This window comes from Polypterus senegalus, chromosome 18 (genome assembly GCF_016835505.1).
Source record: "Polypterus senegalus isolate Bchr_013 chromosome 18, ASM1683550v1, whole genome shotgun sequence".
NCBI lineage: Eukaryota > Metazoa > Chordata > Cladistia > Polypteriformes > Polypteridae > Polypterus > Polypterus senegalus.
Genome location: NC_053171.1, coordinates 53,678,787 through 53,691,840, shown reverse-complemented (window position 1 = coordinate 53,691,840; position 13,054 = coordinate 53,678,787). Strand labels below are relative to the sequence as shown.

At 40.9% G+C, this 13,054-nt stretch overlaps 1 protein-coding gene across 1 annotated transcript in view; it reads right to left on the bottom strand.

Moving 5' to 3' along the window:
- Positions 1-2,473: 2,473 nt before the first annotated feature.
- Positions 2,474-13,054, bottom strand: part of galnt16 (UDP-N-acetyl-alpha-D-galactosamine:polypeptide N-acetylgalactosaminyltransferase 16) — a 155,034-nt gene continuing 144,453 nt past the window's right edge. Inside the window, exons 14-15 of the mRNA XM_039741490.1 lie at positions 4,945-5,061; positions 2,474-2,835 (exon numbers count right to left, since the gene is read on the bottom strand). Of these exons, the coding sequence (XP_039597424.1) occupies positions 2,698-2,835; positions 4,945-5,061 (255 nt within the window). The 3' untranslated portion in view covers positions 2,474-2,697. The remainder of the gene's footprint in view (positions 2,836-4,944; positions 5,062-13,054) is intronic.

Below are 13,054 nucleotides of genomic sequence, written 5' to 3'. Positions count from 1 at the left end.
AATACCCAAGTCAGGTAAATACACATCCTCCAAGAGAGGAGCAGGTCTATTATCACAACTTTGTCTTGTTTGTATACTCAACCAGCCAGACTTCAAAGCGGTTACTCCTTTGCCAGACAGCAATACCTACATCCTGCAGACAACCATGACACAATCAGTAACTGGATTATTCAGGAAATTGAAAAACAAGGTCCCCTTCTGACAATACTCCACCCAAAAATGATATTTTGTTCAAATGTTACTAAGCCCACATGCTTTATAGAAACAGCAGAGAAAAAAAATGTAACTTCAAGTAGACAGAAGATAAGAAAGTTTGTGATTTAATAGTCAGGGTAGGTGTGACCTATGCAGGACAACAGCAAACAATCTCAAAACAAAAATATCTCATGTTACTCTGTATCGCTGCCCCGGGAGAACAACTCACCCCAGGTTACCGCACGATTAGAAAACTGCTGGAGCAAAGCAGTTCAATCTCAAAAATCTATCGGGCAACGTGACCAACGCTCGTCTTTTTATTTGACCCCCTCACCACAAGTCCCAGCTCAGCATTAAACTACAAGCCATATCACAAAATAAAGAAGAGGCAAAAGAATAACACATATATATATATATTTTACATATAAAAAAACAAACAAACAGATACATAGCAATCGAAACCACCCTTCCTGCTTAAGCAACACGATGTTCATGAATAGGAGAAACCAGTTTGTCCCAATAGGTTTACTGTCCTTAATGTTTTTGGCAAAGAGAAATCCTACCGGAATACGCCGGCCGTCGAGCCGATAACAATAAAGTTCAATCCTTCCGGTCCAAGTAATTGTCAGCGAAACCAAAGGAAAAAAAAGAGTCCGTCATCAGAGACGCATCTCCCTTGTGTGGCTGAGTCTTCAAAAAAAATTTTTCCAGCAGATATTTTACTTGGCGCTACCTCGTCTCTTCTCTTTGCTCCACCACAAGATGTCTCTCTCTCTCTCTCTCCACTTCTTTTCCGGTTTTTAGGTCTTCAGCACCAACCGCCCTGACCGTGTTATGACCTCCCCCTTAAAGGTGTATTTACAGAGTCCACTTTCCCTGCAATGTACCCTAAGGAGCAGCAAACTGCCCACGGAATAAAAGCACTTGTGGCACCGGCTACAACTTGTGTCGGATAATCCACATGCCAAGTTATCCATGTAGGTCAGGCAAGGTCCATAATGATTGGGAAATACATAACAAAATTAGTCCTGCATGGCCCTTCATGACACTCTTGTGACATAAAGAACCCCTACAGTTGGAAAGAAAGTGGGCGACGTTCCCTCCGAACACTTGAATAGCACTTGGGCCAGCTTTATACTGAAGAGAATGAGCCCATGGCATATAGGGCAGAGGCCACCACAAATTTTTCATGGCCATCATCCTAAAGCACATGAGGGGCTGGAGTAATCCTTTAAGTCGAAGACTTGTTGTTGAGGCGATAGGAGAAACAGGCTGAAGTTAGGGTATGTGCAGGGAAAGGCACAGGAGCACCGGGTGAAACAAAGGGAGATAAGGTCAGGTAAAGTGTGGCGTTAGGTGATGTGAAGAAAGCGGCTCTCACCTTAAAGGATGATCAGGACCAAGGAGAGTGAAGACAACAGACTTGATGGGGGCAAACCTTGTTAAACTGGGTAACCACAGAAAATTGCTGTCAAACTGGTGATCATGAAGATGAAGCGTGTCTCGTACAGAACTTGTGAAACAAAGACCATGCATGCTGTATTTCCATACATTGTAAACAGAAAATGCTTTTGCCGCGGTAAAGGGCAGGAAATGGTTGAATGTTACAGTGAGCTTTCTAATTTGCTGCAATTTTTATTTAAAAGCATTTTCATTAAAAGGAGCCATAACAGGTTCACACAAACTTTTGCAAGAGATGACTTCATAAGTTAATTAATAATCAAATCCTTTTATTTCTCTTAGGTGTTAGGAACGTAGTCACCTGAGTGATATGAAAGGGCTGACCAGGGACCCCTCGCTAGAGCAATTTTCCAAATAAACCCCTAGATTTTCTCTGGGTTTGCCTGAGTTCTATTCGTTATCGTCAGGATTTACACGTTTTTCACTCGCGTCTGCTGTTATGGTTGACGCTGACTGAAGACACTGTGGCTGCAGGTTTTTGTTACGGCCAGTGTTGTTTGGTTTCACATTCAGTACCATATGCTAGAAGAAGAACTTCTGCCATGACTTTGTTTTACCATCTATTGTGTGGCCCACCAATTTCTCTAGAGTTTACTTCAGGTGCTGGCAGTGGATGTAGATGTGGGTATAGGTAGCCTGGAAGCTTCCCACTATACGTGGCCCTCTAAACCTACATCAAGCCAGGTCATCTGGACCACACCCAACAACTCCATTCAAAATTAACATGTCCAGCCAAACACAACACCATTTCCAGAGTGATACTTGGTAACCAAGAAGAGTTCCAAGAGAAAAAAAATGGAGGAAGAGCACTCAGAAGTCAGCTTTGGTCAAAGTGTTTTATTTTAAATATTAATCACCTCAGTCCACAGAGATAGGCGCAAGGGCAGCCCGCGGTACCAGCGCAGTACAATATTTACAGCTCCCACGTTTTTCTATAGTTGAGAACGCGACTCCCTCACGAAGAATAGGGAGAGTAAAGACACATGCAAAATAAATAAAGCTCCTTTGTGGCGCGTTCCATCCCCCCACCACTTCTCGTCATCACGTGACCTGCTGCGTCTCCCACATCTGACTGGCCAGCTGGGCGTGGCACAAATTGATCACTGCGAATCCCGATTGGTTCTCCAGACACAGGCCACTCATTTGGTGCTGGTAGGATTGACCCTTTAACTTCCATTTCTGGTGGAATAAGAAAATAAAAACAAAAAGAGTAAAGAAAACAGAGGTTAACAAATCCTTCACATGGAGATCACAGTACCAAACACAAAGACGGAGGCCTGGCGGTAGCAGCATAGACAGAGATGGAGAATCCCCTATTCACTTAACACGGGAAGCCCTAACCATGAACTACACAACACAAACCCTAACCCAAACACAACCCTACCCCTACCCTTAACCAACTGAGTCCTGCTCCTACTAGCACTGACCCTCACTTCAACCCTAACCTTAACCCAGTAGAAATAGCGCCACTAATGTTAAACCTAGAAGAACAGAAACTGAACCCACCTAGGACAGACACAGACTCCCCTAACCCCAACCCAGTGGGGACAGGACCAGGGACACTAACCCTAGATGAACAAATGGAAGCAGACATATTCGGCTGTCCAAGTCCTCAAATAAGCAGACCTAAGCGACACATCAATAAATTTAGAAAAAATATAGATTGGTTTTTGGTCCCAGAGGAGAGACATCTGATTATTGGCGATTCTAACCTGTTAAGAATTTCCAGACATGGCTTTAGCCAGGTGCAAATTGACAGCTACCCAGGGGCTAAATTCCTCAATGCTATGGCAATATTAGACAAAGCTACACCTGATGCTAAAGTCAAAATGGTAATTCTCTCTTTTGGAATCAATAATAAGCAAAATAGGTTCAGGAAAACAACAGCCAAACAGATCCATAAGATGTCCAGGTCAGCAAAATCAGCGTTTACAAATAGCAAAATTTACATCCCGCTAATAAACTTTTCAAAAGATTTAGATCAGATGGAACAAAATAACCTCTGAGATACAACCAGATTTATCCAGCAGAATTTTCCATATATCCCACCTATTCAGGAAGCAGACTTTAAAACAGGGAAAGATAAGATTCATTGGACTACAGACACAGACTAAAAAATTGTAAAGAATTGGATAAAACATCTAAATTAATTGCCCCCATGACCTCACCACCCTTAAAAAACAATGTAGTTAGAGGCAGTCTCTAGAATAATATCAGATATCAGAAAGCTATGGATCTTGTTGTCCTGGCGTGTTTGCATTTCCACTTAGACAGTCATGTTTCACTTCTTCAGTGATGTGTTTAGATGTGCAGTCAGAAGGTGGACATTGTGCAGCCTCATCTGTGCTTCTGCTGGTATCAGTGGGCCGATTTGTTGACTCGGGTGATTTGACCACTGAAATCTGCATCTCCTGTGGCTCTTCGTTATCGTCTCTCTTAACGGATGTCTTTTTCATGGAGTGGGACACACCATTTACATGAAATGCATATTCTCCAGTTCATTTTTTCATGAATATAGCTGCCAAATTCTTTCACATGTACAATGTCATCGCAATACTCAACAACAGAGAGCACACACAGCGCAAGTGACAGTGTATCGTTCACGTTTACCATTCACCCATTGATGCTGGCGAATGTCAGTGTTTAATCTGATCATACTGTGAGGTTTTTCACGTGTGTCAGGTGGTGTTTATTTTCAAAGCATGTGATGTCCGCTCTGCACACATAACACTAATTTTGATTTCTAATGGGGTTTTGTAGGAGTCTGTAGACAGTTTGTTGCAAACAGAAGCTTGTCTGTCGGACCAGGTTAACAACAGCACCGCTCTCAAACGGCCATCCCTACTTTCAGCACCGCCTTCATGGTGCATTGAACTGGTTAAGAGAAGGGACACTCAGTGACCCATCTAATTGTCCCCACCCAGCTTTAAGCAAAATCCACTCGTGGTTGTCCCCAGATGTATATAAAATGTCTGCTTCAGCGAGACTACTGGCATAGTAAATCATTATGTGAAAATGTCCTGGGCCACATAGTGATTCCAAAATCTGAAACCACTCAGCAACTTTTAAGACACCAAATACAGGTTTCGAATTTAGACCATGAGTGTATGTGTGAGGTAAGTGTGAAGACCCCTCCACCATTCTGAACATGCACATCTTAGCATTTTCAAATGGAGAGACTGTCGGGTGAGCACTCTTACTCCGGCACCGAACAGTTCTTTTTACTGTCACATCGGATAGGAGACAGGTGGCTGAAGACAAAAAATTCAGTCAAAACCTTCAGCTTACCTGTCTGGCATCCTTCTGACTACACAGCTCCAGTCGCACCTTTGAGCCTGGAGAGAAAGCCGTGATGGAGAGGCACCGGTTCTGCTGGTGTATGAACGGCTCGCTGAATACCCACTCCTGCAGGACAGACAAACATACAGGAGCTATGTGAGTGAACAGTGAAAGATTAAGAAATGAACAGCCATTTGAACCAAAATAATCTGTTCATTTAATGTGTTCAATAAAATGTCAAATATGGATTAGAAGGTCTCAAAGATACTGGTGTTACTTACACCACTTCCTGCACATTCAGTTCTGTTTCTGAAGAAAATCACTCCACCATCTCTCAAAAATGCACCCTTTAATAATCTTGGGCCTCATGTATAAACGGTGTGTACACACAAAAATGTTGCATACTCCCGTTTCCATGTTCAATTCGCGATGTATAAAACCTAAACTTGGCGTAAAGCAATGCACATTACCAGGCTAGCTAAATCCTTGGTGTACGCAAGTTCTCCGCTGGGTTTTTCAAGCTGGCATCACCCAGCATCAAAGCGGTGCTACTGTTCATGTGTGGTTTCCCTTTCTTTTTTAGATCCACATCCCTGACGCAGCTTTATCATATACACTGAAGTTAACCGCATATTGTTTATTAGTTTAAGGCATCTGATTGTAATTAACCTGCAACAATATAATGGTCCACGGGATGGCCAAACTATTCCAAATACCATGGCTGCTTTAACATCGTTACTTTCAAGTATTTAACCCACTGTATCAGTGTGAAATTACAGCTCTCAAGCAGTTGATCAGAAAGAGAATTATCGGTATACAGCATCAAGCACACGCTGCCTCAGCCATTCAGTCTATTGATCTACTCTCATGCGACAAACACTTCAGAGCCTTTCCTGTACGGACCTCGCGGTTCAGAAACAGTTTCATCCCAAGAACTATGAACGCAATCAATCAGTCCATCAAGTGCTCCTTGTAGAACTGTTTGTGCTTATAAGTACAATCACTTCACTGTAAACTTGAGAACAGTTATAATATTGCACAACCTAAGCCACTTTATAAAGAGTGTATTTACATATGATGACGACATCATTTTTAAGATGAAATGCAGCAAAATATGTTTATTACATTATACAAATAAAATGTTAGCAACATTTAAATAATCTATATTGTTAATAATTAAACATGTGAGGACACGGTGTTGCAGCGCTAGCAAGGAGCTGGCACCTGTTCAGGGATTGTTCCTGCCTTGCTCTGTATTCTGGACTTTGAAGATATTTCAATGTTCCTTAAAATTTTTGAAGAATCGGCATGCTAAGCTTACAGATTGCTTAACGTCTATTACAGAGCTGATTGTGTGGCGATTGTTTACTTGGAGAAAGAAAAGTAAGGACAGGAATTGGGGGTTAGTACATTTGAAAGTGACAGTACTGCTGCAATAAATTATTTCATTGAAGGTCACGCACGGCAAAGAAAGCATCTTGTGTGAGACATGAACAATCACTGGATAGAGTACCATCTCATCACTATCACTGCGCCACCGTATTCCCATGTTCAATAGCATGCTTTAACTCCTATCATCATGAAAATGATATCAAGTATACATCTCAGTATTTTAATTATTCAGAGAGCTGTAATGTCACGAATGTAATGGATTCTGTGTCCTGTCGGAGGAAGAGAAAGCCAGTTTATGAATCACATAGTGATTCACACACATAGAGCACATAGAAGATCAAATACAAAACAAAGCATTTAATCTATACTAATAAAAGGCAAAGCCCTCACTGACTGACTGACTGACTGACTGACTGACTCACTGACTCATCACTAATTCTCCAACTTCCCGTATAGGTAGAAGGCTGAAATTTGGCAGGCTCATTCCTTACAACTTCTTACAAAAGTTGGGCAGGTTTCATTTATAAATTCTACGCGTAATGGTCATAACTGGAAGCTATTTTTCTGCATATACTGTAATGGAGTTGAGCTCGAAAGCCGGGGGGAGTTTCGTGTGACATCATCACGCCTCCCACGTAATCACGCAGTAAGTAGAAAACCAGGAAGAGCTCCAAAAACCGCTGAAGAAAACATACATTATATAATTAAGAAGGCAGCGAAACAATTAGAAGCGAGCGAGTGACATATAAAACCATATTCAGCGGCTCACGTGAAATGACGAGCGCAGACAAAAAGCAACAGTTCCAAAGAGTGCTGAACAAAAAACGAATTACACTGCTACGCTCAAATAGATAAACCACACGTCGCGGCACAATAGTAGAGGCTGCGGCTCTAGCGCCGGCGTCCGAGGTTCGATTCCTGAGAGGGGATTCACTGAGTATGTACGTGTGCTTCTCGATTAATTTTAGCCTCGCATCCCCTTGGTTTGAGACGTATGAAAAAATTTGCGGTTAATGCAGAAAGACAGAACACCAATTGAAGCTTTATGAATAATGGATACTTTATTTGCGATCAATTATTGTTTTGGTAAAGCCATACTCAGTGTATTCATTAGATGAACGGTAAAAAAGTAAGAGCGAGGGGAGGGTTACTTATTGAGGCACACAGGCAAAACCACAATAGCACGCGGGCTCAAAGTACTGTAGTGTGCGTCAACTCGATCTGAATTGTGCGTTCACATTTGAAAAAATATATCTTTTCAAGTTCTATTTAGTCCATATGTGTCAAACTCAAGGCCTGTAATTATATCCGGCCCGTGAGATCATTTTATTTATTATTGTTATTAATGGCCCGGGGATATGAAGTGCTGGTAACACAATAGACTACAGATCCCATAATGCAGCGCTTCAGCTGCCTTGTCGAACACTTACCGCGTTAATCAAGTCTAGCTTATGATGCTGCAAGTTATTGCGAAACTAGCCCACACGATGCCGAAGAGAAAAGGTGATTCTGAATATAGAGCCTTTTAAAACCGATGGGAGGCTGAGTATACAGTATGTTTACTGAACCCGTGTGTCTCATTTGTGGAGCTAATGTGGCTGTAATTACAGAATTTAATCTAAGACGGCACTATGAGACAAAACATCAGGATAACCTGAAAGACCTGAATGCAATGCACAAGATACAGAAAGCAAAAGAGTTAAAGAAGAATCTGACACTTCAGCAGACGTTTTTACCCGTACAAAATCACAAAGTCATTTCAAGTAAAGCTACTTTTATGGGAGACACAAATGCACCAGTGCAACTTGCCCCACTTTCCCTGTTGCCATGTAATGTCGAACCAAGTCCGCACAACGGTGTTCACTGTTCCCAAATACGCACTTTGCTGATAAACTGAGCGCACTGCGCACTGAGTTTGCACGGCGCTTTGGTGACTTTGAAGAACAAAAAAAGAATTTTGAGTTGTTTCGCAACCCATTTGCCATCGATGTGGAAACTGCACCTGTGCAGATTCAGATGGAGGTGATTGAGCTGCAGTGTAATGGCACACTGAAGGCAAAGTACGATACTGCACGGCCTGTACAGTTTATTCACTCCATTCCCGCAGAAATGCTCCAGCTGCGTCTACATGCGGCTCGAACCTTGTGCATGTTTGGTAGCACATATCTGTGTGAGAAGCTCTTCTCAGTCATGAAGACTGACAAAACAGGACGCAGGAGTCGCCTCACTGATGAGCAACTGCAATCCATCCTGAGAATCTCCACAGCACAGAACCTCACAGCAAACAGAAACGAACTTGTGGCCAAAAAAAGATGCCAGGCGTCCAGCTCTAAAATGACATATGAGCAAAGACAACTGAATGATTTGATTTGTTATTGCTGAAAGGAACACATTTTATTTATATTTCCAGGTTTTGTTATGCACCATGTTCATATTTGAATTTGTATAATTTTGACAGGATATATTTTTATGGAGAGCAAAATCTTTTGGGATATTTAAAATTTAAGTTTATCTATACTAATAAAAGGCAAAGCCCTCACTCACTCACTCACTCACTCACTCATCACTAATTCTCCAACTTCCCGTGTAGGTAGAAGGCTGAAATTTGGCAGGCTCATTCCTTACAGCTTACTTACAAAAGTTGGGCAGGTTTCATTTCGAAATTTTACGCCTAATGGTCATAACTGGAAGGTATTTTTCTCCATTAACTGTAATAGAGTTGAGCTGGAAAGATGGGGGCGGAGTTTCGTGTGACATCATCACGCCTCCCACGTAATCACGTGACCTGACTGTCAACGCAGTGCGTAGAAAACCAGGAAGACCTCCAAAAAGCGCTTAAGAAAACATGCATTATATAATTGAGAAGGCAGCGAAACAATAAGAAGCGAGCGAGTGACATATACTACCATATTCATGAGTGTTGCCAGCTCGGAAAGAAAGCAAGGTGTAAACATAAACTTTAAATTAAGTTCATAGACAGGCTACCGCTGGCGTTTTACATGCCCACAGGTAATGCGGGATACAAGTTTAATGAGAGGACGCAGGATATAAACGAGAGTTTTGATCACTTTGTAACTAAGTTAAAATTGTAGGTGAAGGGGTGTGGTTATGCAAATTCTGTGAGACTGTGTTTGTGGGGGATTGACAGTTAAGGCGGGTGGGGAGTCACGTCATCATCTCCCCTCCCATTCATCTCATTTCGTTCTGAGCTGAGCTCCGCGGCTAACGCCGTCTTCCAAAGCAACTTCATCACACTGCCACCAAATACTCACTGAAAAATCCACAAGTTAATACACACGCTATCTCGAGAGTTTCTCCACACTGAATCCTCCAGGCACTACTTACAAAAGGTCACATTGACAATCGTGTTACGTTATTTTTAAAATCTTTCCTTTTCTTAGCACAAGCACAGCTGAGAAGCTTCGATGCATGTGCTCCATAACGCGCTAAAAATAATGCATTTAATCACACTTTGCATTACAAGCAAAGGGAGCTTTTGTCAATGCATGATTTCCTGGTACACCGATTACATTGATCAGCATCCCGATTCATTTTACCCTCGCACCACCTTAGTTTGAGAAGAAGTATGAAAAATATGAGGTTAACACAGAAAAACAGATCACCAATTCAAGCTTTATGAATAATCGATTCGCCATCAATAATTGTTTTGGTAAAGCCATCCTCCTTCCATTTTATAATTTTTCCGCCAATAGCCATGATTAAATGAACGGTAAAAAGTAAGAGCAAAGCGAGGGTGACTTATTTAGGCAGGCATATATATGACAGCAACACTCATGACAATGTCAATCATGTTACGTTATTATTAAAATGTTTCCTTTTCTTTTCATTACTTCTTTAACACACTACTTATCCGCCAGTAGGCGCTGGTATTTTGCTATATATATAATATATGAATTACCTCCAAAGAGCGCTGAGACTTTTGATATCATGAACGTGTGTACAAAAGGGGTCTCCTGCCCAGCAAAAGTCGAGCAGCCAGCGCGTGCATAGCTGTGCCGCCTTTGAGACGCTGACTGCGCTTCTGCCTTAAGTCAAAGTGAGCACTTTTAATTTTTTCATCCTCCCCTGCGCTATAGCCCAGACAAGTGCAAACACGGACCCCTTTTCTACACCACGGCAAAATAATATTAAGGCGATTCACACTTTCTTTTGCACGATACGATTATGAGGTCCTCACGGATTATGAAGACACGCACAGGAGTGGAGGACTGACAGTGCCATCACAGCCGATTAATGGCGGGACGCCTCACCAGTCTACACAAGACCCACCGCGACTGTCCCCAAAAGGCGATCATAACGCCAGCTTAACACATCTCTATACTATATAAAAGAAAAGGCAACTTTCCTTTCTTTACACCTTTTTTCCTTTTATCCCAAACCAAAGCCTTTCTCTCTTAACACTACAGAGGACACAAAAATAATTTTCTTTAATTGCCGGTAAGGCACATTACCAGAGGCACAAATTTGAACGTTCACATAGAAAATGTAATTTCTATACCACAGCCGTCGTGTAGCGCCTTTCAAAAGGGATCTACTACCGAGAGATGATCCATATACATTTTAGCTGCTGTTAGTTACTTACCTGTTGTGTTACACAGTCTTTAAAATGTAGTTTACCCGCAACCACTCCAGTAGGGCTCAATGTACCTGTACTTCTTAAAACGTTAATGTTTTACTGTTTAATAACTTATAGACTATATTTTATTATTTTTCCCTTGCACTCAGTGACCAAAGCTATACACACACATATAGACACATACAAACATACACACAAGTATATGTATGTGTGTATATATATGTATGTATGTATGTGTATATATATATATACACACACACACACATACATACATACACACATATATATAATTTGTGTGTGTGTATGTATGTATGCGTGTATATATATATATATATGTGTGTATGTATGTATGTATGTATGTATGTATGTGTGTGTGTGTGTATATATATATATGACAGCAGCAATCCAAGCTGTGAGAAAACAGTAAAAAGGAGACGTGTCAGACGTCGTTGTACATTTTCTGATGCAGCTACCGAAAACAACTTTATGACGCTGCCACCAAATACACAAAACAATTACATTGACAATCATGTTATGTTATTTTCAAAATGTTTCCTTTTCTTTCTCTTTCCTTCTTTAACACACTACTTCTCTGCTGCCAAGCGCGGGTATTTTGCTATATATATATGGAGGTCCCCAGAAGACCAGCAGGGCATTATGGACCATGTAGTTTTTATGCACCGCCCTGCTGGATGCCATGGGGGCCACGAGAGGGAGCTGCAGGGAGGACCAAAGATTTCTTCATGCCCTATGACCCGGAAGTTCGTCATAGGAAGAGCGACGGGCTTCCGGGGTGAGAAAAAACATTATTTACCCTGACCCGGAAGGAATAAGGACTTGTCGACTGTTGGGAAGGAACACCTCCGGGTCAGGGAATATAAAAGGACTGTGGGAGCTCCCAGACGATGAGCTGAGTTGGGAGGCAGGGTGGCTAAGCGTCTGGGAGTGGAGGATTGGTTTATTGTTATTGTGAATTGTGGAGAGGAGCGTGCTTTATGCACTTTATTATTATAATAAATATCATCATTGGATTTTACCTGGTGTCTGACGTATAGTCTGAGGGTACAAGGGTGCGAGGAGCATCTAATTCTATTACAATATATATATATATATAGATAGATATGAGAACAACACTCATATCAATGACAAAACAATTACATTAACAATCATGTTACGTTATTTTAAAAATTTTTCCTTTTCTTTTTCGTACCTTCTTTAACACACTATTTCTCCGCTGCGAAGTGCAGGTATTCTGCTAGTTTTTTATATAAAATTACATAAGAGTAAAGAAATTTAAATGTTTGTTCTTTTAACGTTTATTTCTAACTTGTATAATTTAGACAGGATACATTTTTATGGAGAGCAAAATATTATAAGTTATTTAAGGTTTGAGTTGATTTATTCCGGAATAATATTCTGTCGACTAAATAAAAATTCCTTCTATTTAAAATTTAAATAGAACTTGAACAGATACGATAGTTCATAATATCCACGCAGACTTGCACGTAAGAGCGGAGTCTTCCGTTTTAACAAACAGCGTATTGCACTGATACGAAATAGCCTGCCCATTTAATTATTTAGGAATGGATAAGTAAATTAAGATTTTGTACAAATAATGTTTTTCATTTTTCTTCTTTTATGGATTCTGGCACCCCCAGCAACAGTTGTTCGCACCCCAAAGACTGTATGTATATATATATATATATATATATATATATATATATATATATATATATACAGTGGTGTGAAAAACTATTTGCCCCCTTCCTGATTTCTTATTCTTTTGCATGTTTGTCACACAAAATGTTTCTGATCATCAAACACATTTAACCATTAGTCAAATATAACACAAGTAAACACAAAATGCAGTTTTTAAATGATGGTTTTATTATTTAGGAGGAAAAAAAATCCAAACCTACATGGCCCCGTGTGAAAAAGTAATTGCCCCCTTGTTAAAAAATAACCTAACTGTGGTGTATCACACCTGAGTTCAATTTCCATAGCCACCCCCAGGCCTGATTACTGCCACACCTGTTTCAATCAAGAAATCACTTAAATAGGAGCTGCCTGACACAGAGAAGTAGACCAAAAGCACCTCAAAAGTTAGACATCATGCCAAGATCCAAAGAA